This window comes from Cotesia glomerata, linkage group LG4 (genome assembly GCF_020080835.1).
Source record: "Cotesia glomerata isolate CgM1 linkage group LG4, MPM_Cglom_v2.3, whole genome shotgun sequence".
Classification (NCBI taxonomy): domain Eukaryota; kingdom Metazoa; phylum Arthropoda; class Insecta; order Hymenoptera; family Braconidae; genus Cotesia; species Cotesia glomerata.
This window is the reverse complement of record NC_058161.1, coordinates 18346359-18372766: the sequence shown is the minus strand read 5'-3', so window position 1 is coordinate 18372766 and position 26408 is coordinate 18346359. Positions and strand designations below refer to the sequence as shown.

At 31.6% G+C, this 26408-nt stretch overlaps 2 protein-coding genes across 3 annotated transcripts in view; one reads left to right on the top strand and one right to left on the bottom strand.

The window, feature by feature from the left end:
* The window catches only part of LOC123263912, a 37235-nt gene extending 13421 nt beyond the window's left edge, over nucleotides 1-23814 (top strand). Inside the window, exons 2-6 of the mRNA XM_044726957.1 lie at nucleotides 15474-15729; nucleotides 16429-16920; nucleotides 21629-21895; nucleotides 23112-23210; nucleotides 23400-23814. Of these exons, the coding sequence (XP_044582892.1) occupies nucleotides 15474-15729; nucleotides 16429-16920; nucleotides 21629-21895; nucleotides 23112-23210; nucleotides 23400-23753 (1468 nt within the window). The 3' untranslated portion in view covers nucleotides 23754-23814. The remainder of the gene's footprint in view (nucleotides 1-15473; nucleotides 15730-16428; nucleotides 16921-21628; nucleotides 21896-23111; nucleotides 23211-23399) is intronic.
* On the bottom strand, nucleotides 380-11035 carry LOC123262889 (odorant receptor 22c-like). 2 transcript variants are annotated; one of them, XM_044725371.1, is made up of 8 exons: nucleotides 10669-11035; nucleotides 8584-8780; nucleotides 4732-4948; nucleotides 4536-4645; nucleotides 959-1058; nucleotides 792-902; nucleotides 553-708; nucleotides 380-481 (listed from the first exon to the last, which is right to left on the bottom strand). In XM_044725371.1, exons 1-8 carry the CDS (start codon nucleotides 10951-10953, stop codon nucleotides 431-433), a joined length of 1227 nt encoding a protein of 408 aa, XP_044581306.1. In that variant the 5' UTR covers nucleotides 10954-11035; the 3' UTR covers nucleotides 380-430. The 2 variants fall into 2 exon arrangements, with proteins under 2 accessions (XP_044581306.1, XP_044581307.1); XM_044725372.1 differs by lacking the exons at nucleotides 4732-4948; nucleotides 8584-8780.
* Nucleotides 23815-26408: the final 2594 nt, after the last annotated feature.

The following is a 26408-nucleotide window of genomic DNA, read 5'->3' as shown; positions in this document are numbered from 1 at the left end:
TTAATCAATAAAAATATTAATAAAAATTTACTTCTATCTTTATATTTAATTTTTTGGAGAAAGAGAGAAATTTTCTCAAGACAAGAAAATTTACTTCTATCAAGAATTAAATTTTCTGGAGCAAGAGGCTGAATTTTCTCAAAACAACAAGATTTTCTTGACTTAAATAAATTTTCTTGGATCAAGATACGTATTTCTTAAAACAAGAGAATTAATTTTGTGGGAATAAGTAAAATTTCTTGTTTCAAAAAAATATTTTTTTTTGTCGCTCAAGAAAATAATTAGAAAGAAAAATATTTTCTTGGCTCAAGTGAACTTTTGTCCAAGCAACAACAATAAAAACGTCACATCAACTTTTTAATAAAGGATTAATTCAACATTTTTTGCAACCTAATAAGACTATTTTATTTTTCTATATACATTTCAATTACTAATCAAAGCTTCTTAATAGAGTAAAATAGCTTCCGGTCGTTTTGAAAATCTACAATCATATAAATTACTAATTAGACAAATACTTAGTAAGCATGCATTAGTTTAATTTCAAATACAAACCCGTGTCATTTGCTCGCGATCCAAATTAAGAATACCATATGCCATGAACTTGTAATCTTTGTTGGCCCGCATCATGATTATCGCAAGTAATTTCTGGACTTTTTTATCACAAAATGCCCATGGAGAATTAAAAATTGTCGGCGCTATATTATTCATCTTTTTGAAATATAATGAGTTAAAAATCCATCAAGATATTTGTGAGTTTTAAATGAATGTCTGAAATTTGAAAATATAATTACCAGCTCCGAAGTTTGATGAGCAAAATCGCAGTAAATGATTATTTGTATAAACAATGTGATTGCATGTGCTACACTTTTGGAAAATTTATTCCAATCTCCGTCAGTTGCTTCCTGAAAATAAATTTTTTTCAATGAAATAATGAAAAATTTTACTTTTGCGTTCTTACTCTGTCTAACATTATAATACAGCAGCAAAGGTCGATTCCATTGAACAATATTGTAAAAAAAAAAATTGGGTTAAATAGAGTCTCGACCCGCTTACACAACCTGCAAGTCAATAAAATGATCAACTAAAAATAATTATTTTTCTCGGATTCATTATGACTCATATAGTGCTTATCTACACTGTAAAAAAAGCGGTGTTAAAAATGGACTCATTTTAACACCGCTATGTAACACCTGTGTATCAACACCGGTGTAGCGGTGCTCTTTTGCGGTGTTAAAAATCCGGTGTTAAACCGGTGTAACAGTAAAATAAATTTACACCGTATCGGAGTATGAGTATTACATGATCCATAAAACACAATTAATATTCAATATTTATCAAAATGGGACAAGTAACATTTATTTAAGAATTTTCAATTTATAAAATAACGCAAAAATCGATTTAATGAATGTTATTTAACAATTACTTTTGTTAAATTGCACTATACTTTCTTAACTATTGACGTTTTTAAAGATATAAGCTCATCCCGATGTTACACTCATCAAGAGCTTTCATTTGAGTACCCACATGCATTTTGATATATGTTTTTCATATATACATATATATAATATCGACGGTCATTAAATTGGTTAAATGTAAAGTCACGGAGGTTATACTTTCTAGCCTGCGTGTTCTTCAAATTGTTATTAACAGGCGAACCAAAATTTCTACGTGATTTATTTACTGAAGAAGACCCTGTTATCAGACGATCACAAAGAATAGCCAGCAGAAATAATAATGTCACTTATAAAATACCCAACTTTGTTACCACAATCTACGAGCATTCGTTTGTTATATCAGCTATACGGTTCTGGCAAGATCTACCTCCTGAAATTACAAATTCTCTTGGTCTAGAATCCTTCAAAACAAAAGTATTTGATTTTCTTATAAATCTCGAACAATGACAAAATAGTGAGCTGGTAAATAAGTTTAATATGTTTAAAAACATTATGTCCATTTGAACATTATATAAATTCTATATTTTATACTATCATGCAAATTTCATATTTCCATTATGTATATATTAGCTGTACTTATGTGAATTATAATTTTATGTATATCATTTTTGCCATTCGGCTTTGTGCCTTGGCATTTACACCAAATAAATAAATAAATAAATAAATAAATAAATAATATATAAATATATGAAAAAATGATGTGGGTACTCAAATGAAAGGTCTCAATGAGTGTAATGTCAGGATGAGCTTAAATCTTTAAAAATGTCAATACTTCACAAGATACAAGGTCGTTTCTTAGTTATGTTAAATTGTTCTGTACTTTTTTAACTATTGACGTTGTTAAAGAAATAAGCTCATCCCGATGTTACACTCATCAAGAGCTTTCATTTGAGTACCCTCATGCATTTTGATATATTTTTCATATATACATATATATAATATATACAAATATATAAAAAATCGATATGGGTACTCAAATGAAAGGTCTCGATGAGTGTAAAGTCGGGGTGAGCTTATATCTTTAAAAATGTCAATAGTTCACAAGATACAAGGTCATTTCTTAATTATGTATCTAGAGATAGAGTATTTTCGAAAGCAGCCTAAATACTTATCAGAATAAATTGACTATCGGTGAGAATGATATGAAAAAGCACAATTCCAATTCAAGACTTTTCCAACGATACCAAATTTAACCATAAAAACCCATTTTATCATATAAATACACTGGGCACAAAATTTTGCTTATTCTCTTAATAATATAGATTATTTTAAACTTCCTAAATTTAATATTAACTTTTTTTAATTATTTATTGTTAATTATTAAACATAAAAAGTTTAATTGTAAAAATTGTGTTTGTTAAATTATTATCAATACTGGAAAATTTATAACACCGATTTAACACCGAAAAAAAATATTTACACCGCAAACGGTGTTACTGCTACACCGATTTCGGTGTTGAATTTAACACAGGAATTTTTAACACCGTACACCGCATGAACTCACACCGGTTTTTTTTTACAGTGTAATTTTCTATATAAATAAAATTTTATTGCTCTTATAAAAGTAATTAGAAAAATAGTATATTACGACCCACGGCCAGAAAGTTGGCTTTCCTGGCGTATGGGATATGATGGCCTCGGCCATCATATCACATACGTCAGGGCATCCAACATTCTGGTCGTGGGTTGTATACTATTTTTCTTGCTCTCCAGCCGAAAGTACGCAACCCCGTGGAAGGAGTTTTGCAAAACCGAGGCGAAGCCGAGGTTTTGCCGGGGGTGAGGGGGGCGCCGCCCGACTTTTGCAAAGCCGAGGCGAAGCCGAGGTTTTACTGGTCGGGGCGGGCATAATAAAAAAGTAAAAATTAATAAATAAAAAAAAAATAAGTTATTTTAAAGTTTACTAACAAAAGCTCTGATTAAGAGAGATAACATGCACAGAACTTGTCACAAATATTTAAACTCAATTTAATAACAGAATTAATTTTTTTAAGTAGATTAAAAATTAGTTTTTAATTAGACGGCTAAGAAAGATTGAAATTAAATTATTAGAAGCTTGTATAGTACATGGATTGTTTTATAAACATCGCTTTACTAGCTGTCAAAATATAAAAGAAAGCAAATAAAATCTACAAAACTTTTATATTTTATTTTCTAAAATTTTTATATAAATTATTTGTGCAGTATTATTATTAAATAGTTCATTAACAATAATCCAGTTAGAAATTATTTTTATTTATTTGACATTTTTTGGTCAGTTTATGCGCTGACATTGTTACATACAGACGATGTTATGACTGTTATATACAGTTGAAACTCGCTGTGTAGGCCGGTCGCACCACGAAAGTACGAAAGAAAGCGAGGTTTTGTGCTGCCGGCCAGAAAATATGCGTAGCGCGCATGCGTAGAGAGCAGGCCATAAAAGTTGCTCTTCCTGGAGTACAGTGCGTCCCGGAAGAGCGTACTTTCGGCTAGGAGAGCAAGAAATAGTATATTACATACCTAGGCCAGTAAAATAAGAAATGTCTCAGATCACATGAAATTGTCGGCCGAGGCGAAGCCGAGGTCGACAAACATGTGATCTGAGGCTTTCTTATTTACTGGCCGAGGTGTGTATACTATTTTTCTGTTCGACGTAGCCAGAAAGCGGCAACTTCGTTTAGCGCAGCGGCCCGAAAGTTGACGCTTTCTGGCCGGAGGACAGAAAAATTTATTGTTCTTTTCAACTCGCAAGAAAAAATACCTTTGAGGGGGTATTTTGGTTTAGAAGCTTGAATTTAAAGTAATTTTTGAAGTCCCGTAAAAAAAGGCAATCAATATTTTTACTATTCATTTTTTTATAAAATATTTCGCGTGCCAAATGCCAAAAGAGCGTAAAAAAGTTATACGTAAAATACAATAAACCCGATTTCGAAAAAATATAACTTATGGAGTTTCTTAAATAAACGATTCATATTCTTAAAGGGTTAAGCTTTAAAAATATGAAAAAAAAATCAATTTTTTCAAATTTATAGACCAGAATACCCCCTTAAGTTTCGCGTTATAAGATGCGCTTTCTGAAAAAATGATATTTACAATTACCTCATAAGATGTTCGTGTCTCTTAGCTAAATTGCTAATTCTGTTGACAGTAAAGTATTCATGAATTTCTTCGGCATCGTATGATTCCAAAGTAAAATTGTTAGATAACGCCTGAAAAAATTAAAAGCAATTTTTTTTTTTTTTTTTTTTTAAGAAATAAGTTTGGCAAGAAGGAGGAGAGTTACTAATTAAATTACCAATATATGTATGCGAAGGTGTGTGGTAAGTTGTATAAAAGTGATATCACATGCTACCCAGTATAAAGTAACCAAGTAATCCACTATTACTTCGTAAATGAGACACAAGTTGTAGCTTAAATATGTATCATGGGGAAATGCATAATTTAGGGGATAAACTGTCATTGAATAGTCAATTTCAAACGGTCCCTTTTGGAAAAATCCAATCAACATCGCACTGTTTGTTGGTAGTGAAAATTATACAAGCTTGAGATTATTTATAATTAATTTAAGAAGGAGAAGAAATTATTATACACTGAGAGAACAGTTTATTTAAATCAAATGAGGTTGGTTTATTATAAGTAAATCGGTTATATCAATACCACCTCATACTTCGCATGCCAAATGCCAAAAGGACGTATAAAAGTTATACGCCCTTTTGGCTTTACAAAGCCAAAAGGGCGTATAATTTTTTTTTTTGGTGCCAATCGTTTTTTAAACATGTTCTAAGCCTAAAAATGAAAAAAAAATTTCCAAACTAAAAGGGCGTACGTTTCGAGTTTTACGCCCTTTTGGCTTTAGAACACTGTACGGAAAAGAGTAAACTGCAATAAATGACGGTCAATTTATAATAAGTAATGATCAACTGCTAAAAATGACCAGTTCAAACAGTAAAATCGTGATTTTACTATTCACTATCTAATATTTACCATTTAAACGTTACTATTTACTCTTTACATGGAAGAAAATACTATTTCAAACAGTAATATTCGCTATCCCGGGGAAAAAGGTTTAGATCTCACCAGATATAATTTTATCTGGTCAGATCTAATTATATCTGGTCAGATCTATTTATATCTGATCAGATATGGGATTGGAGATATAATCAGATCTAGTCATATATGATCAGATCTAAACAGATATAACTATATCTGAATTGGAAAAATTCATCAGACATGATCAGATCTAGTCATATCTGATCAGATCTAAACAGATATAACTATATTTGAGTTGATAAATACACTAGACATGATCAGATCTAGTAATTTCTGATCAGATCTAAACAGATATAACTATATCTGGGTTGAAAAATACATCAGACATAAAAAGATTTTATTATATCTGGCCAGATATAACTATATTTGTAAACTATTTATAAATACTTATAAACTATTTTAATAAATATACTTTCCTCCCAAATAAATATTTATTAAATGTTAAAAAATATTTAATAGAATTTAATAAATTAAATAATTGTCTTTGAATAAATTAATTTGTTAATAGTTAATAAATCTTTCTATCAGCGTTTATTGATAATTAATAATTTGCAAATTTGATAAAAAACTTTGTTCATTACGCATCGATCATGGACACGATTCACATTATTTGTAGTTATTACAAACTCTACTCTTCGAGTAAGCCTCGTAGATAAACAGGTAATAAATTAGTCTTTCAAGCGTCCGGTCCCTGGTTCGATTCTCGCGCTCGCCGTTTTCTTTTTTTTTTTTTACGGAAATAATTCTATATAATTATATAGGGCCATTTTTCGTATATAATTATGTATGAGTATATATAATCTTTTTTACCCGGGCAATTTAACAGTCTGGTCAGATCTGATTATATCTGGCCAGATCTCGCCAGATAGAGACAATTTAAAGATCTCGCCAGATCTGTTTATATATGGCCAGATCCAATCCGTTTTTACCGGGATGTAAATGTCTAAAATGTTAAAGTATAATAATTAAGAATTCAAACTTTGATATTTATTATTTCGTACCTAAAAAATGATCTTATGATATGTAAAAAGTATAAAATAAAGTTAGTAAATTTCTAATATAAGCAACTTCAATATTTACAAAGTAAAATGGTAAATTTTAAACGCAACGCTAAAAATCAAATTGTAATTATTGACTTGCTTGGACTGGTAGATGTATATTTAAAAGTATAATTTTTACTGTTTCGAATGTTAAATTCTCCCAGAGTGAGACCCCCTTCTCTTTCATCTAAATTCCCCTTCTCCTCATAATATCGACTATATATTGAAATGGCAATTTTTACTGTTTGAAACTGTAAATTTTTAAGATGAGAGTCGTTATTTACTAAAGTGACAGCTATTAATCACTTATTTTGGATTTTAAATTATAAATTGTGGCTTTTATACTTTTTACATTAAGTTCTGTAATATTTATATTTTTGCCAACCCGATGTCCGCTTTATTGTTTGAAACTATAAAAATTAACCGGAATCCGAGTGACTATTACAGTTTACTTGTTCCGTGTGAAAATTTAGTGATCTAAAACCAAAAGGGCGTATAAATTTTAATTTTCCGCTAAGAAAATTGAAAATTTTCTAAAATTGGGATTATATGGGTTTTACCCCGTTTTTCGAAAATATAGTTTTCATCAGATCTATATTCAGCTATACTCAGCTCAAAAAATTTTTTAACGATTAGTTAATAATTTCTTACTTACACGGAAAAAAGTAAACTGTAATATTCACTCGGATTCCGGTTAATTTTTATAGTTTCAAACAGTAAAGCGGACATCGGGGTGGCAAAAATATAAATATTACAGAACTTAATGTAGAAAGTATAAAAGCCACAATTTATAATTTAATATCCAAAATAAATGATTAGTAGCTGTCACTATAGTAAATAACGACTCTTTCATCTTAAAAAATTACAGTTTCAAACAGTAAAAATTGCCATTTCAATATATAGTCCATATTATGAGAAGGCGAACTCAAATGAAAGAGGAAGGGGCTCTCACTCTGGGAGAATTTAACATTTGAAACAGTAAAAATTAGACTTTTAAAATATACATTTTACCAATCCAAGCAAGTCAATAATTACAGTTTGATTTTTAGCGTTGCGTTTAAAATTTACCATTTTACTTTGTAAATATTGACGTTGCTTATATTAGAAATTTACTAACTTTATTTTATACTTTTTACATATCATAAGATCATTTTTTAGGTACGAAATGATAAATATCAAAGTCTGAATTCTTAATTATTACACTTTAACATTTTAAACATTTACATAGCGAATATTACTGTTTGAAATAGTATTTTCTTCCACGTAAAGAGTAAATTGTAACGTTTAAATGGTAAATATTAAATAGTGAATAGTAAAATCACGATTTTACTGTTTGAAATGGTAATTTTTAGCAGTTGATCATTACTTATTATGAATCGACTGTTATTTATTACAGTTTACTTCTTTCCGTGTACATATTATGGATTTTAACTACAATTTTATGAAACCAAAAAGAAGGAAATTTATAATAAATATGAAAATTTTAATACGCGAAAAAATTTTTAATTCATATGCTTTTTTAATCATTGGACTGTTCAAAAAGATGAAAATTTAAATTTACTACTATCGAAAATGTTGGCTTTTTCAAATTTTTTTTTCACAAACTTTCTCCGGACAATTTTGAAGACTGTTGTTCGAAAATATGAAAATTTCTGATTTTTTTTTATACGCCCTTTTAGCTTTAGACCCATAATTTCCTAAAACCAAAAGGGCGTATATCTTAAGATACGCCCTTTTGGCATTAGTACGTAAAAATTTTTTTTCTGCAGATCTTTACGCTTCAAGCGATTCTAAAAATAATGGCAAAAAAAAAATTTTTATACGCCCTTTTGGCATTTTTTTAATTATTAGGCTACGTAGATTGAATTCGCAAATTTTCAGGAAGTTTTAAAAATTTGACTACTTTGCATGGATCTCCTTAAACAGGAAAAATTAATTTCTTGTCACAAGAATACTTATATTCATAAAAATAAATTTTTTTTCTCAGTGCAAGTAATTTTAAAAGAAACCACCGAATTTGCATCAAAGAAACTGTTTCTCAGCGTGATATATCTTACCCGTATGGGGGGAGTGCGTAAATTAAGCTAAGAATAACTGCCGAGCCTAAGTATAAGTACCTCGGTGCCTTAGTGCTGTTAATCATCTCATCTATTTCACTCCTTAGATGTTTCAGTGTCTTAACATCTTCCCACAATATGTGAAAATCACGAAGAATGCTAAAAAAAGCGTTTTTTTCTGACGCAAATCGCGTAATCTGAAAAAAATTAATACAAAAAACGTTAAACTTTTTTAAAAAATACACGTGGCTAGAGGTAAAAGGGCGTATAGCTAAGGGTTAATAGGGATTTGTGCTGAAAGGGCGCATAAAAAATTTTTTTTTGCCATTCGGTTTGAAATTGTCTGAGACGTTAAAATCTGTGAAAAAAAAAGTTGGTATCCTAAAGCTGAAAGGGCGTATCTCAAGACATTCGCCCTTTCAGATTTAAGAAAAGTACTACTTAAAGGTAAAAGGGCGCATAAAAAAAATTTGTAGTTTTGATACCAAATGTTAAATAATAGTTTTACAAGACAAGTTATACTGAAATAATAGCCGCATATACAAAGTTTGATATAAACAAATAGAAAATAAATCAATCAAAAACAAATTACGTAAAAATTAAGTAATAAAAAATTAGGAAAACGGTTAACCCTAAAGGCCATCCCTGTAACTTCCCGCTAATTCCGTTAATACCTGGCCGCTTTTTTGAGCTCTTCGAGCTCAAAAGTACAATCTGTGTGTTGTTTTAAGCTCTCCGAGCTCAAAAAGATACCTTTTCTATGCTTTTGAGCTCTTTGAGCTCAAAAGTCTGATAGAAGTTTCGTAGAACACTATTTTTTGAATGCTCATACCGCAATAACTTTTGAATGAATGAACCGATTTTTACGCGGTTGGCGGCATTCTACGTAGTTTTTTAAGCCTTATAAATAATTTCTAAGTTTCAATTGGTCAAACTAGAAATTTCGGAGTAACTCTGAAAAAACACTTTTTTCGGTTTTCTTTCGTTCACGATATCTCTCGAACGAATCAACCGATTTTGACCGGATTGGCGGTGATCAACGTGGTTTTTCAAGGTTGAGAGCTGATTAGTTTTTGGAATCGATCGGTTGAGCCGTTTAAAAGTTATCCCAAAAAAACCACTTCAGAAAAAATTTTTTTTCCTACTTTTTTTTAGATTTCTCCAAATTTCTCAAAATCTATCGGTCCGAATCGGTTCAAATTAACAGGAAATCTAAGTTTGGCGAAGCCCTTTCGAATGGCACCAACCGCGATGAAATCGGTTCAACCGTTCAAAAGTTATAAGAGGTTTACATACTTACACACACACACACACACACACACACACACACACACACACACACACACACATACAGACATAGTGACACCCTCGCGGGAATAGTCAGGAAAGCTTCCTAGGACCTCAAAACGTCGAGATCTGATGAAAACTCGACTTTCGAAAAACGGGGTAAAACCAATAACTTCCCGATTTTTGAAAATTTTCAATTTTCTTAGCGGGAAGTTAAAAAAAATCACAATGACAGATAACATTCAAATATTTTGAAATTTCTCGCTTTAATCGCCCAATTGAATATAACTACTGGTGCCGTTCACACAGCAGCTGTTTCATCATGATCAACAATCCAGAATCCAAATTTTACAATAACTATTTCTTAAAATAAAAAGCGAGAAAATAATCACGCGTACTTTATTGTTTTTTGGATATATTTTCTTTTTTAACTTTAAAAAATTGTATAGTTGAGGTTTTACGCCGCTACTACCACAGAAATTTTTTTTTTCACATTTTTAAACTACGAATATGTTCTTTTGTAAACTGGACGAAAAGAAAATTATACACCCTTTTACCTTTAGATCACCAAAATTTCGAATTCTTAAAAGTAAAAGGGCGTATAATTAAAGACATACGCCCTTTTACCATTGCAATTTTTTTTTTCAATTTTAAGCGTAGAATGTGTCTACTTCTCGATTGGCAATAAAAAAAATATGCGCCTTTTTACCTTTGCAAAGGTAAAAGGGCGCATAAATTGTTATACGCCTTTTTACCTTTAGGCACGCGAATATTTAAATATACACTGGATGCCCTTACTCTGATGAAGATCAAGAAGCCCGACAGTAGTCCTGAAATGATTTCACCAGTCACGCTAAGATCTTCAAAGCCCACGGTAAAAAACGTTCGGGTACTTGACGAAACACACATTGTCAAAAAACAAGCAGCGCAAATAGATGTTATAACCTCCCCGATTGGTGTATGATATTCTTCGCTGCCAAATGCTCTGCGGAGTGACTTGTGTCCGATCATACCGAATAGTACTAGCTCAACGTTCCACAAGCTCTCGCAAGTATCTGTAACTTTACCTACAATATTATTCATTTCGAAGTTTTATTTTCCTCGATTTGCGTGAAAGTTATTTTCAAGATAGATATTTTTTTCCCTCGAATAAAAAAATCAAGTAAGGGTTGACAATAACTTGGAAATAAAATTCGCAGCACTGATGAATAATAAATAATGTAATCGATATTGAATAAGAAAAAAATTATTACTTAAAAGAGTTTTTTGTAAGATATCTAAGGCTAAATGCTGAATATTTAATGTACGGCTATCCCCACTCCTCCAAAGTTAGCCATTCTATTGCGTGGCACGTCCACTCATGCTATAGGACGTGCAAGAATTCTGTAGTTGAATTCACATCTAAGTTTTCGAAATAATCTATAAATATTATTGCGACGTTGACTTTTATTCTTATACAGGTTATTTTCCGAAGGGTAAAAAGAAATAACGCCGATAACTAATAGCGCATGAATAATAAATAACCTTACGGCTAACTTAAGCTAGAGAAGGGTAAAATTGCGTGACAAAAAATGACTGTAAAAATAATAAATGTAAGAAAAAATGAGAAACTTAAATCGGGAAAATGTCGCATGACAGTTTTCAGTCTCCCTACTCCTGCGCAAAAAAGTTGAGCGGATTTTTAGAAGCGTTCAGTCTTGAAGAAGGAATCAAGCAGTGGAGTTTGGCTTTTTAATACTTAGCTAATTTTTTTTAAGATCTGTATCGAAGAAAAGATCCTCTGAGTTATTTTTCTTTTATTTATGCTTGATAATTAATAGTTAACTTCATGTTGCAATTACTGGTGAAATTATTAATGATATTAACGAAAAATAATATCGCGTGCCTAAAGGTAAGAGGGCGTATAACAATTTATGCGCCCTTTTACCTTTGCAAAGGTAAAAGGACGCATATTTTTTTTTTATTGCCAATCGAGTAGTAAACACATTCTACGCTTAAAATTGAAAAAAAAAAACAATTACAAAGGTAAAAGGGCGTATGTCTTTAATTATACGCCCTTTTATTTTTAAGAATTCGAAATTTTGGTGATCTAAAGGTGAAAGGGTGTATAATTTTCTTTTCGGCCAGTTTACAAAAGAACATATTCGTAGTTTAAAAATGTGAAAAAAAAAATTTCTGTGGTAGTAGCGGCGTAAAACCTCAACTATACAATTTTTTAAAGTTAAAAAAGAAAATATATCCAAAAAACAATAAAGTACGCGTGATTATTTTCTCGCTTTTTATTTTAAGAAATAGTTATTGTAAAATTTGGATTCTGGATTGTTGATCATGATGAAACAGCTGTTGTGTGAACGGCGTCAGTAGTTATATTCAGTTGGGCGATTAAAGCGAGAAATTTCAAAATATTTGAATGTTATCTGTCATTGTGATTTTTTTTATTACTTAATTTTTACGTAATTTGTTTTTGATTGATTTATTTTCTATTTGTTTATATCAAACTTTGTATATGCGGCTATTATTTCAGTATAACTTGTCTTGTAAAACTATTATTTAACATTTGGTATCAAAACTACAATTTTTTTTATGCGCCCTTTTACCTTTAAGTAATACTTTTCTTAAAGCTGAAAGAGCGTATGTCTTGAGATACGCCCTTTCAGCTTTAGGATACCAACTTTTTTTTTTTTCACAGATTTTAACGTCTCAGACAATTTCAAACCGAATGGCAAAAACAAATTTTTTATACGCTCTTTCAGCACAAATCTCTATTAACTCTTAACTATACACCCTTTTACCTTTAGGCACGCGATATAATCAATTGTAATTCGTTAAGTGTTTATCTGCAAATGTCGCTTTTTTGAATAAAAATTCTTAAAGGATTTTTGAAACAGCTTGAATATAGATTTTTAACTTCCCGCTAAGAAAATTGAAAATTTTCAAAAATCGGGAAGTTATCGGTTTTACCCCGTTTTTCGAAAATCGAGTTTTCATCAGATCTCGACATTTTGAGGTCCTAGGAAGCTTCCCTGACTATTCCCGCGAGGGTGTCACTATGTCTGTATGTATGTACATATATGTGTGTGTGTTTTTTTTTATAGAGGAGGTCAAATACATTTACGTATACCAGGACGAGATGTTTGTCCTGGGTATGTCGGACTCGGAAGTCAATATTATTGACAACAATACCGACTAAACATCCTCCTCTCTCTTTCCCCATAGATGTTACGGGGAAGACTGGATCGGGACCGCGTTAGCATTACTTCAATCCAGTCCGTGTTGCGTCTCACGACGGTTGCTCCTAGTTACTAGTCTTTTTCTGCGATTTTTTCCTTTAAAAGACGCTGCGCATAGGCTGTGACAGCTGACCAGTTATCTTCTTTTTTGATCATGCAGGTTACTAAGCTCTCAGGGGAGAGCATAGTGCCAATAGTTTCATCAGTACTGCTTTTGTAGTCCTTTCACCGGTCACACTCAAAGAACGTGTGCTCGACGTTGTTAATTTTGTCTGCGCAGTATTTGCACGTTGGTGTGCTGTGCAGTCCCATCTTGAAAAGATAGGCATTGAACTGCCCATGTCCCGTCAATAGCTGGGTCAAGAAAAAGTCCGTTTCTCCGTATTCCCGAGAAAGCCAGACGTTGATGTTTGGGATCAGGCGTGCCGTCCATCTGCCCGTCTCTCCCGATGTCCATCGGTCCTGCCACTCTTGTTGCGTTTCCGCCTTTATCCTCGTTCTTGCGTCCTTCATGTTTTCGTAACTGTTTTTAGCGTCATAGAGTTTCGCTCTCTCAAATGCGAGTAGGTCGATGGGTGCGGCTCCCGCAATGACCAATATAGCCGCCTCAAAAACCGTTCGTTAGGTGCAGGCAACCCTAAGAGCGCCTCGCCGCTGCACTGTCGCTATTTTTCATCGGTAGGTCTTCTGTTTCAATATGCCTGCCCATATTTCTGCTCCATAAAGCAGTACTGAGTGGACTACTTCTAGAAGAACTCTTCTCTTTTTGGTTCTTGGTCCCATAGTGTTGGTCATGATTCTTGCTAGGCTAGACACCGTCTTGCTGGCTTTCTTGCATGCACTGTCAAGGTGTTCGCGAAAAGATAGTTTCTCGTCTATCATTACCCTTAGATAGCGCAGGGCCCTTGTTGACGTCAGTGTTATTTCTTCCATGTCCACAGCGAATGGTTTTGGGAACCATTTTTGAGGTGTCAGAACAACCATCTGGGTTTTATGCTTGGCGAGTTTCAGGTGGTGTTTATCAACCCAAGTCTCGACGGCGTCAATGGTTTCCCGGATCAGTAATTCGGCCTCTTCTACGCGCGCGCGCGTGTGTGTGTGTGTGTGTGTGTGTGTGTGTGTGTGTGTGTAAGTATGTAAACCTCTTATAACTTTTGAACGGTTGAACCGATTTCATCGCGGTTGGTGTCATTCGAAAGGGCTTGGCCAAAATTAGATTTTGAATACAATTTGGACTGATTCGGACCGATGGATTTCGAAAAATCTAAAAAAAAAATTTTTTCAAAAGTGGTTTTTTTGGAATAACTTTTAAACGGCTTTATCAATCAACTCCAAAAACTAATCAACTCATAACATCAAAAAATCACGTCGATTGCCACTAATCCAGTCAAAATCGGTTGATTCGTTCGAGAGATATCGTGCAGGGAAGAAAACCCAAAAAAGTGTTTTTTCGGAATTACTCCGAAATTTCTAGTTTGACCAATTGAAACTTAGAAATTCTTTATGAGGCTCAAAAACTGCGTAGAATGCCGCCAACTGCGTACAAATCAGTTCATTCATTCAAAAGTTATTGCGGTTTAAAAATTCAAAAAATAGTGTTCTATGAAACCTTTATCAGACTTTTGAGCTCAAAGAGCTCAAAATCATAGAAAAGGTATCTTTTAGAGCTTGGAGAGCTCAAAACAACACATAGGTTGTATTTTTGAGCTCGAAGAGCTCAAAAACTTCGTCGGTGCAATTTTAAGCGCCCAGGTATTAACGGAATTAGCGGGAAGTTGCAGGGATGGCCTTTAGGATCAACCGTTTTCCTAATTTTTTTTTTAATTTTCATCAATTTTTAATAGATCATTCTGAAAAATTTTTTCATAAATTAATTATATCTTTCATAATTCACATCTTTTTTATCGATGAAGTTTTTGATAAAGCTACGAGACCGTAACATGTCTTTTATTATATCAAAAAATTACGCATTTAAGTAGTTCCTCCGTGGTATAGTGTGGTCAGAGAGCATTTACTATTGTCGGAAGGTTGATACTATTGTCAAATAATTACTTACCATAGAAATACTATATAAAAATGACCAAAAAAAAATATTTTAATTATATCTCGACAATAAAACGATAAAGTGCTACTTTTTTTCATTAATTAATCAAAAAAATACTATTTTTTATTCTGCTAGTTTCTTTTCCAATTCCGTCGAGGAATTTTTTTAATGTAACAGAGAATATTTGGGTAGTCGCAGAGTTTTAGATGCTTTAAATGAGAAGTAAGCCTGAAAATCCCGAATTTTGTTATTAAATATTATGCTTTCGAGGTAAAAAATTCTTAAAGTTCAAGATTTATTATAGGCATCATAAAATTTGTAAATTTCAGATCATGTGGATCGATGGCCAACGAAGGTATTACAATCGAATCACTTACATACTCAACATTGGAAGGAGCCTTAGAAGTCATGAGAAAATCATTTTTTATTTATGAAAATGTGTCTACGGGATGTGACTTATTAAGCGAACCTGGAGCATCTGAAGAACTGGAACAGTTGAATATAATGGCTGCTTATGATGGAGTCAGTCTGGTCGCAAAAAACCAGGACGATCAAGTCGTTGGTGTTTGCATCAACAAACTAAACGTAACACTGACTAATTTACAAAATATTTTAATACACTCCCTATCAAAAAAATCCACATGAGTTTATATGGGAATCCACATAGGAAAGTATGGATTCGTATAAGAACCCATAGAAACCCACATAGGAAGTATGAATTCCTATATGAATCCACATAGGAACCTATGGATACATGGATTCCTATATGGGAAATCCACATAGGAAATATGAATTTCTATAGGAATCCACATAGGAACCTGTGGGTTCATGGATTCCTGTATGAGAAATCCACATCGGAAGTATGGATTCCTATAGTGAATTTATATAAGTGGAATAAACATAGACCTTGTAAGAACGTGACTTAGGCCAGTAAGTAGCGTAGAAGACGGTCAACCATGAGGTACCGGGTTCAAGTCCATCAGACGCGAGCAGTTTTTTCATTAGATAAAATTACAAAATCCGGTTTTCAGAATTAATTTCATTTAATAATTAATTAATAGCAACTACTTCATAATTATTTTTAATTTTTTAAATAAATTTTTTTTCGCCTGATTAATATAGGAATCTATGTAGGATCCTACCCTGGATTCCTATACAGGAAACCATATGGGAATCTATCCGAAAACACCATTTGGGAATCCAGACTGGTTTTCCATATGGATTTTTTTGGTAGGGTATCGTGTTTTTCTCCGTTAAAACCAATAAAAGATTTTATTTGTTCAGGTTCATTCAAGTGAAAATCAAAAAAGCTACCTAGAATTATTCAGCGAGCAGTGCAAGTACAAATCATCAAAATGTCTCGTTGATTTCATGATCAGCATGGATAAAAGACAGGATTTTTTCAAACAGTACAATACTAACTGTACAATGGATATACTTTCTTTAGCGACACTACCTGAGTACAAGAAGAGAGGAATCGGGGAATATTTAGTTGCTTCTTCATACGACTCAGGACAGCAATCATCTCAAGGAAAGGATGTAAAAGTTTCTGCTCATCCCGATGGTAAGACAATCACCAATGCTGATGCTATTCCTTCTGCGTTGACTACAATAATGACGTCTGATTATTCACAAAAAATTTGCGTTAATCTTGGGTTCGAAGCTTTTGCTAAAGAAAGCTACGACAATTTTACTTTTGATGGTAAAAAATTTAGCGAAAGAATAATGTATGGCTCCAAGACTGCCCAAGTTTTTGCAAAACCGTTTGAGAAATGTTGATTTGGAGAACTTCAATAAACATAATATGGAATTTTATTTTATTTGCTTAAATTTTTTGTTATAGGTTAAAGGAAATTTTTATGGTCTAAAGCATTAAACTAAAAAATGTTCATTATACATTTATTATTTGCAATTATTTAAACAAAATTTTAATTAAATGTTACTTATGGAAATTACCTGTAAATTATAATAAATTTATTTTGTTAGTCAATTTTAATGAACAGACTCGATAGAGTCTGGCGCCAAGTTCCGTTCTCAAGACAGACTACCGAGTGTGTATATACCGTAAGCAGAACGGTTTTTTGAGGTTACAAATTTTTTTTCAAATTTATTTTGATTTTTTTTTATATGATATTTTATAATAGTAGTTCATGCTTTTTATTACGCTTATTACTTGATTATTATCAATTATCTTTATAATTTCTATTTAAAATTATTAAAAATAATCAGCACAAACTATAGCGACCCAGATTTTTAGATTTTAACTTTTTTCTTATGTAAAAAGCGGACGGCCAGAGACTAAATAATATAAGGATGCATGCTAATCTTATAATAGATGGAAAACTACAGTGAAAAAAAGATATTTGACAGCTTGCAATTAAATACGCCAGGCAGCGCAAGAATAACTTTTACATGAACTATAGCTTAAAGAGGATAGTTTGCCACCGGAAATGTATTAAATTAAAATTGTCAATTTTTATTATAATTACAAAAAATACTGAAATCCGTACAAAAACAGTTTCACTGTAAAAAAATCGCGCCAAGTCCACGTTCATAAGACTATTAAGAAAAAAAAATTTTATTTCTTTACAAAAAGATATGAAATAAAAAATTAAAAAATCCAAGTAACCGATATGGTTGTATATGATTTTCGGAAATTAAAAAAAATTTTGTTGTAAATTTAAAAACTAAAAGAAACAATTTTGAAACGTACTTGGTGAGCGTCATTGTGTACTTCAATTTTTTTTAAAAGTCCTAGGAGATAGATTTTAGGAATTTCATAAAAAGTGAAATATTTCGTAACCACGCACACTAAATACGTTCCAAAATTGTTTCTTTTAATTTTTAAATTTACAAAAAAATTTTTTTTAATTTCCGAAAATCATATACAACCATATCGGTTACTTGGATTTTTTAATTTTTTATTTTATATCATTTTGTGAAGAAATAAAATTTTTTTTTCTTAATAGTCTTATGAACGTGGACTTGGCGCGATTTTTTTACAGTGAAACTGTTGTTGTACGGATTCAATATAGTATGATAAGTTTGTTGAAAAAAATATTTTTTTTAGCGTTTGCGGGACTCATTTTTAGAAAATAAAATTATTTCCTAATTATTGTTCATAAAATTTGATAAACAAACTCATAAAACTAACAAATTATTGCCAAAAAATATTTAAAATCGTGATAAGGCTCAAATTTACAACAAAATCTTATTGATGATACCAAATTTAGTTTAAAAAATCCTTTTTGGAATAAAATATATATATATATATATATATATATATATATATATATATGTCAGTTACAAAATTTATTTTTTTACTTAGTTATTTAGATTATAAATCAATTATTGCTGAAAAGAATAAAAAACATAAGTTCAATTTTTTAATGACACTAAACTCTCCTTTAGAAACACATTTTATCATATATAAACACGCCGGAGATAAAATTTTCCTTGTCTTCTTAATCATAGGTAAGTTATCAATATTTTTTATTCATTTGTAATGATAACATGCGCACTATAGTAGTTTATGGTAGCTTATAAATTTAGGTTTATAAATTTATTTTTCATTTATCGTACGATAATTGTCAGTTCTATATACTTTATTCGCATTGATAAAATTTATAAAGCGTAAAAAATAAGGTAAAAAATAATAACTATGTTTGCTTACGTAAGTATGGATGTTTATAATTATTTCTTAACCTACTTTAAGTTGATGATATAAAAGGTTTTTGATTTGTAAATATGGCCGATTTTCCTATCAGATCATGAATTGACATCTATGATACTATATCTAATGATAAATGATTAATAAATTACGATTTTTGATTTTTTTTTAGAAATATGGATGTTACTTAACATGTATGAAAAAAATATTTTTATTTCGAAACTTATATCCACAGTTCTAACTTTCTTCCAAGGAGACAATTCAGCGATCATGCGCCATCTGTCCGAGATATTAACCACTACAGTAAGTTAAAAAATTATCAATGGGCATATGTGACCTTTTGGGCCATGTACATTGAGAGAAAAGTGCATAATTAGCTAAATTATAATGTCACTAGGATAAAAATATTTCTAAACATTTTCTTTGTAGTTACTCGAACTATGCATTAATTTAAGTAACTATTGATAAATAGTTAAATCAACTATATTTAAATAAATATTTTTCTGTTATCATGTTAAACAAAAAATTATTAGCTGACTGAAAGATAATTGTAGATGATATCTCAGATAGCTTAGCTAGAAGAGCTCTCGGTGAATATCCAAAAAATCCGGGTTCGATTCCTGGTTCGGGCTGTCCAAATTATTTTTTCTGTTTTCTGAGTTAAAACTAATCAAGATGAATATTAAGCCCATATTTAACTAAAAATAATTCAAGCAACTATATGTTGAGGTTCAATGTAATAAAGTAGCGACCTTGCAATCATTACGTGACTGTCGTTACTTGTAAACTATAAATAAATAAAATTTTGCTTTATTAAATAATAACTTTTGTTAAATTGCACTGTACATCCTTAACTATTGACGTTTTTAAAGATATGAGCTCGTCTCGATGTTACACTCATCAAGAGCTTTCATTTGAGTACCCACATGCATTTTTTTATTTTTCATGCATACATATATATAATATATATAAATATATGAAAAATTGATGTGGGTACTTAAATGGAAGGTCTCGTTGAGTGTAGCATCAGAATAAGCTTTTTTTTTTTGGGCGAGAGGAGGGAAATCTTCATAAGACACCGGCTAGATGTTGATGATTTGGTTGCCGGTAGTGTGAGATTTTTACTCACTAAAACCCTCCCCTCTCTTGTACCTGATACTGCGGGACCGCGTTAGCATTACTTCGTAGTACCAGGCCCCCTCCAAGCTACTCCTGTAGCTATTTCCTACTGTAGCTATTCCTCTTATATAATCCTGTAGCTATTCCTCCGCTTTTTTTTTTCCTCTTTCCTCTTCTCCAGCAGGACCTCACGCGTCAGTCTTCAAGGCCTCGACATATGGGATTTTTTACGTCCCTCCTACTATTCCCTCCGTTTTGCGGCTGTGGCCGACTTACAGTCTGTACCCGCATTTGCCTGTGCCCCGCCCATTAGCACAGGGGCACAGTGACCGAGGAAACCACAGAGACCTGGTCAAGGTACAGTCGGCAAGGAAGCAAGCCCCGGAAAATCGCAGAAAAATTGCGACTGCCAGGGCTTGAACCCACGCCTTAGCGACTGCTGTACGGCAGTTTCAGACTTAAACCGCTCAGCCACGCAGTCGCCTATGTCGGGGTGAGCTTATATCTTTAAAAATGTCAATAGTTCTTAAGATACAAGGTCATTTCTTAATTATTGATATTTTTAAAGATATAAGCTCATCCCGATGTTACATTCATCAAGAGCTTTCATTTGAAAACCCACATGCATTTTGATATATTTTTCATAAATACATATGTATAATATACATAAATATATGAAAAATTGATGTGGGTACTCAAATGAAAGATCTCGATGAGTGTAATATCGGGATGAGCTTATATCTTTAAAAATGTCAATAGTTCACAAGATATAAGGTCATTTTTTAATTATGTATCTAGAGATAAAACATTTTCGAATATAGCCTAAATACTTATTATAATAAATTGACTATCGGTGAGAATGATATGAAACCTTGAAAAAGCACAAATTAAGACCTTTGCAATGATACTAAATTTCACTGAAAAAAAACCGATTTTATCATATAACTATCCTGAACACAAAATTTTTCTTATCCTCTTAATAATATAGATTATTTTAGGTATAAGAACTTTAATTAAATTAGGTGATGCTATTTAACTAAATTTTCCAAATTTTGAGAACTATATTTTTCTCTCAGTGTTGTCACACTTGTCCGTCAACTATTATTAATCTTCTCTTCCCTCCATGTTAAATGAAAATTCTAATTCATCCGATCACCCTCCTGCATATGAACCCATACTCAATGAATGTGATTATATTCATGATTGCAATGAATATTAATATCCCCAGTTGTTTTATATATTTAATCAATAGCACTTTTCCCTAACATGATATGTTTAACAAATCAAACAGCCCCAGATACTTATTGTGTAATGTGGATGTTTTCAATAAACTAATGTTACTATATACTATCTTACGAGCTATACAATCTTCTATAAGTTAAGTTAAGCGGGGGAATAAATTACATTAGCTTTTCAAGTTTGTAAGTTTGTGCTTCATGCTGTCTCACTAATAATACCAATTTAACAAAGTGTAGCATGTCCCTATTAAATTATCCGTGCCTAGTATTATATATAAGACGGGGTTTGTGCTACTATACTTGATTCAGACAATAACTGTCTGTCGTGCTGCAGAGACTTATGTAATATTGTGTTTACACGCTGTTAATAAGTTCACGGACAAATATTAAGATTTAATTCAGATTTATTAATTTTTTTCAACATTTAGAATTAAAAATAATTTTTATTTATAAATAAAAAATGTCAAATTTTTCGCGCGTTAATCCAAGCGAAAAAATAGTGTACAAAATTTTGAGTGAAGACAAAGTTGAAGCGGCATTGGAAGTTCAACAAAAGTCAATGTGTGATGAAAATGTCGCGATTGGAGTTGGGCTTTATGAAGAAAAAAATGCGCCTGAATCTATGGAGTGCGTTTTTAGAGAAGTAATAAAGGATAATTGCACTATTGTTGGCATTGATATTGAAACAGATGATGTTGTTGCTGTGTCATTTAATAAATTACATGTGAGTTAATTTAATGAATTGCTTTAAGAATTTTATTTGAGATGGTAGAAATTTATTGCTTACGCAATAAATTATTATGAATAATATGAAAAAGTTTGAAAAATCCAAAAGTCCACTTGATTTTTAAAAGAAAAAATAATTATTAATTTCTTACAGATTATTTTATAATATTTTTTGAATTATTGCCGCCTAATTTTCTTGTCATATGCGCACGCCTGAAAAAATTTAGTAATATGATTGGTCGATCTCATTTTAGCTTGATTAAGTGACGCCATTGTTTTCACGTGAGAGAAATAAGAAAAGTTATTTTTTGTACGTGTGTATCATTGTGAATTTTAATAAAAATTCATTTAAAAAAAAAACTACGTAAGCTAGGCTACTGATATTCAATACGGCAACAGTTAATCGAATTCTGAAATTAATAAAAAAAGCCTGGTCTCGATACATCTATTTTTTCGGGAGTTATCGTGTTTACATACAAAATCAGCGTAATTAAGTTATTTCTTACAGAGTATTTTATAATATTTTTTGAATTATTGCTGCTTAATTTTCTTGTCATGCGTGCGCCTAAAAAAATTTAATAATATGATTGGTTGATCTCATTTTAACTTGATTAAGTGGCGCCATCGTTTTCACGTGAGAGAAATAAGAAAAGTTATTTTTTGTACGTGTGTATCATTGTGAATTTTAATAAAAATTCATTTAAAAAAAAAACTACGTAAGCTAGGCTACTGATATTAAATACGGCAGCAGTTAATCGAATTCTGGAACTAATAAAAAAAGCCCGGTCTCGATACATCTATTTTTTCGGGAGTTATCGTGTTTACATACAAAATCAGCGTACAGACATCCGAACGTCCACGTAAAATTTTTTTCGAAACGTTTTTTTTTCAAAGTACCAACATTAAGTTATTTTTATAAACTATGAGATGGATTAATTAAAGTGTTTTCTCGATGTACGTCAACTCATATTAATGGATAAGTGTAATATGGTTGTGATAGAGGCATTTGAAGCTCACAAAATTGCTTGACCTTGACGTGTCGGGAGTAAAGCACTACCTCAACCGCTTTGCGTTATGAGGCGTGCAATATTAATTTAATTTTTTTACACCCAATGTGACTGAATAATATTTTTTTTTTTTCCTATTTAATTTGTGATTTTTCCTTACAATAAATAATATTTAAAAATTTAAACAGATATATTTTTAATTACCAGACGAAAGCTCAAGAAGATGAACCGAATTTTTTTGGAGAAGTAGTTGAAAGTCACATTAAATCAGGCCCCGCCCTCGCTTTGATACAATTCATCGATGAAGTAAGTCGTTTAATTTAAATTAATATCACCATCATGTTTATTATTTTCCGTCGTTAGTTACTGCATTAATAGACTCAAAAGGACAAATTAATTTATTTCAAGATAATTTACTTATTTATCTATTTAAAAAAAAAATTCTGCAAGCCATTATCATTTAAAATGTTTGAGTTTTCATCTCTTTTGTTTCAGGTTGAGTCAAAAGTGAATATTTTCGAAAAATACAATACTTCAGCGGCAATGGAGATTTTTTATATTGGAACTCATCCAAACTATCGAGGTCGTCGGATCGGTCAAGAAATTTTAGGGGCTTCAATAGCATTAGCAGAAGAATTAAAAAACCCGATAAATGGCAGCAAAGTCAAGCCGGAAGCTCTTTTTGGAGTGTTTACATCAAATTACAGCCAGAAACTTGCTGAGTACCATCATTTTGAATGGTTATCCACTGTTAATTATTCTGACTATGAGTTCTTTGGAAAAAAAATGTCGGATAGAATAAAAAACAGCGAGCATAAAACTTCGAAACTTGGGGCTAGATCAATATGATATAAAAATAAAATTGATTCTTATTAAAATTATTATAAAATAAATTTGATTTAAACAAAAATTTAAGGGTTGCAAATTTTAAACTTCTTCTTAAGAAACTTGAAACTTTTAATAAATCTAAAAGTATAATTTAGATGGAAAATATGAAAATATACACTGTAACGGGGTGGTTAGCCCTGTCCAATTGGTCACCCCTTTCCTCTTTGAAAAGGGCGCCACTGGGATTTTATACTCGGTGTCCCAGAAACCGGGGAGCATGAGAAGGAAAGATCGGGTCGTGAGAAGTTGAGAAAGGCTGTAAAAGTAATGCTGAGAAACAATTATTAACAATTAACAATTCAATTATTTATTCAATATAAACAATTTAATTCTAACAAAATTTCTTAAAATATTGCCCTTAAAATTAACCTATCAATCACTAAATTGTGAGAACCTCTCATCTACGCAGGCACTTGCCAAAACTTACAACTAAATATCATTAAATTCTTTTAAACATAGATCATTACGCATTTATCTTCTTAATTTCTTAACTCAATTTTAGACCATTACGCATCTATCTTCTTAATTTCTTAACTCACTTTTAGACCATTACGCATCTATCTTCTTAATTTCTTAACTCAATTTTAGACCATTACGCATCTATCTTTAATTTCCTAATTTAATCATAGACCATTACGCATCTAGATTCTTAATTTCTTAAACCCTCGTCCAACTGACGGAATAACAAACAACATATTTTACCCAATAAAAACTTCTTAATTATTCAATTATCTGAACTAATTTCACATAAACAACCTCGTCTACCTGACGGAATACCATATAATACCATAATTACCTAACTTCCATATAAAATCGTCCACCGACGCTAACTTCATTCTATAGAGTTCTCTACTTTATTCATACATCTTAATTACCAATAAAACTGAATCTCAAAACTTCGCATTTTCCAAAATCACCCAAAATTACGCCTAACAATTACTTAACACAAAATTCCGACCTTCGATTTTAATTCATTAAATTCATTAATACATCTTCTTAACTAAATTCATTTCCAACTTACTCAACCAAATTTTCTGCTAAAGTTATCAATCAATTTATTCTACTAAACCCACTGATTTATTTCATTTCTTGACCTCCACTAAATAATCTTTAACAAAGTTCACTACATAATTTTCTTAACAAGTTCGGTAATCATTTTCTAAATTCACTAAATTTCTCAATAAATACATTCGCTAAATTAACTAAATTAATTAAATTTAGCCCACCGGCCTAAATTTAATTTAACACAATTTCTGAAATCCAACTCTGAAATTCTAAAACGTCTCAACAAAATTTACAACCGTAGAACATTATAGAATGACCTTCACTAACTTAATTACGCATTTTCATTTCTTATTCAAACTTTGTCTTGAAAATTCTTAACTAAAATTAATTTATTATAGCCAACAGGCCTATAATAAATTACTAATAAATTCTCTACCAATAAATTAACAATTAATCAATTAAATTTAATTTTCAATATAAAAGTTCAGCGACAAAACTAACTACTTGACCTTGACAATAAAAACTAAAGTACGAATTCGCTAATATAAAAATGACCGCTTGAGAAATTAAATTTAATTATTTCAGCCTCTTAATTAAATCAATAATCAAATCTGGTCTACAATAATCAAAAATACCTGGAGACTCAATTATTGTTTTATTCAACGACGACTGATACTCCGATCCAACTTGGCGGGCTTAGCTGCTTGGCGTCTTGTCGTCTTGAACCAGAGTGCGGCAGGGTTGTCCAATTCCAAAAAATGCCCCGATAACTTCCTCTGCAGTTGCTCTTTATTCTCGACGTCCAAATTTGCACTCTATTGACTTAAACTGATCTCAACAAGGTCACTGATTCACAAGGGCAAAAGGCCACTAGCTTCCAGAAGGGAAAAAGCCTCGATGTCCCTCCTGTCGGTTCTTTTATAACCCTCCAACTCCGGCTCTCGAACTTTCCTATTGTTATGCCCCGCTTTATTTTACGGGGACTGTAGTGGGGACTTTCGATTAGCACGCCCGGTGACAAGTCGAAACTACTTGTCAAAAATGGAAAGGTAAGGGAAAGCCCTGACCTACCGTGCGTTAATTAAGTGGTCGATAATGACCCCGGGAAGTTCGATTTTCCCTGTTACAACACAAGGAAACAAATTATACTCGTAAGGTGATCGGTCAAATATATCATAAGCATAAAAAGAGTTTGGAAAATCCAAAAGTGCACGCCTCATAATCTCATTTTCCTCAATCAAATTGATTAAAATAAAATACAAAAAACAAAATAGTAATATATTTTTATAAGGCGTGTAAAACTAGAATTTCAAATAAAAAGTAGATTTACTATGGTTCAGTCTTAACCCGGAACAAATGTTTGAATTTGCGCTTCACTACAAGTAGTGTCAGTTACTGGATGCAATCTAAAGCATCACACAATTGACTTGGTTCGCCCATATTGTGATTTATGTATATATTATTTTACAAGTGCAATATACGATGAATAGAGACATTTTAAGTTTGAAAAATCAGTTGTTTTGCGTGAAGTGGCAGTAGTACCTACCTCAACGCTTCGCTTATGAGGCGTGCAAGATATATAATTCCATACTACCCATATATCAATCTTTT

Excerpts from the sequence above, each read along its gene's own strand:
- LOC123262889 (XM_044725371.1), bottom strand. The coding sequence starts at position 10,953 with ATGAATAATATTGTAGGTAAAGTTACAGATACTTGCGAGAGCTTGTGG. Across the intron at positions 1,059-4,535 it reads AGACACGAACATCTTATGAG|GTTGTGTAAGCGGGTCGAGA; the intron begins GTAATTGTAAAT and ends ATTGACTTGCAG. Across the intron at positions 903-958 it reads GTATTATAATGTTAGACAGA|GAAGCAACTGACGGAGATTG; the intron begins GTAAGAACGCAA and ends ATTTATTTTCAG.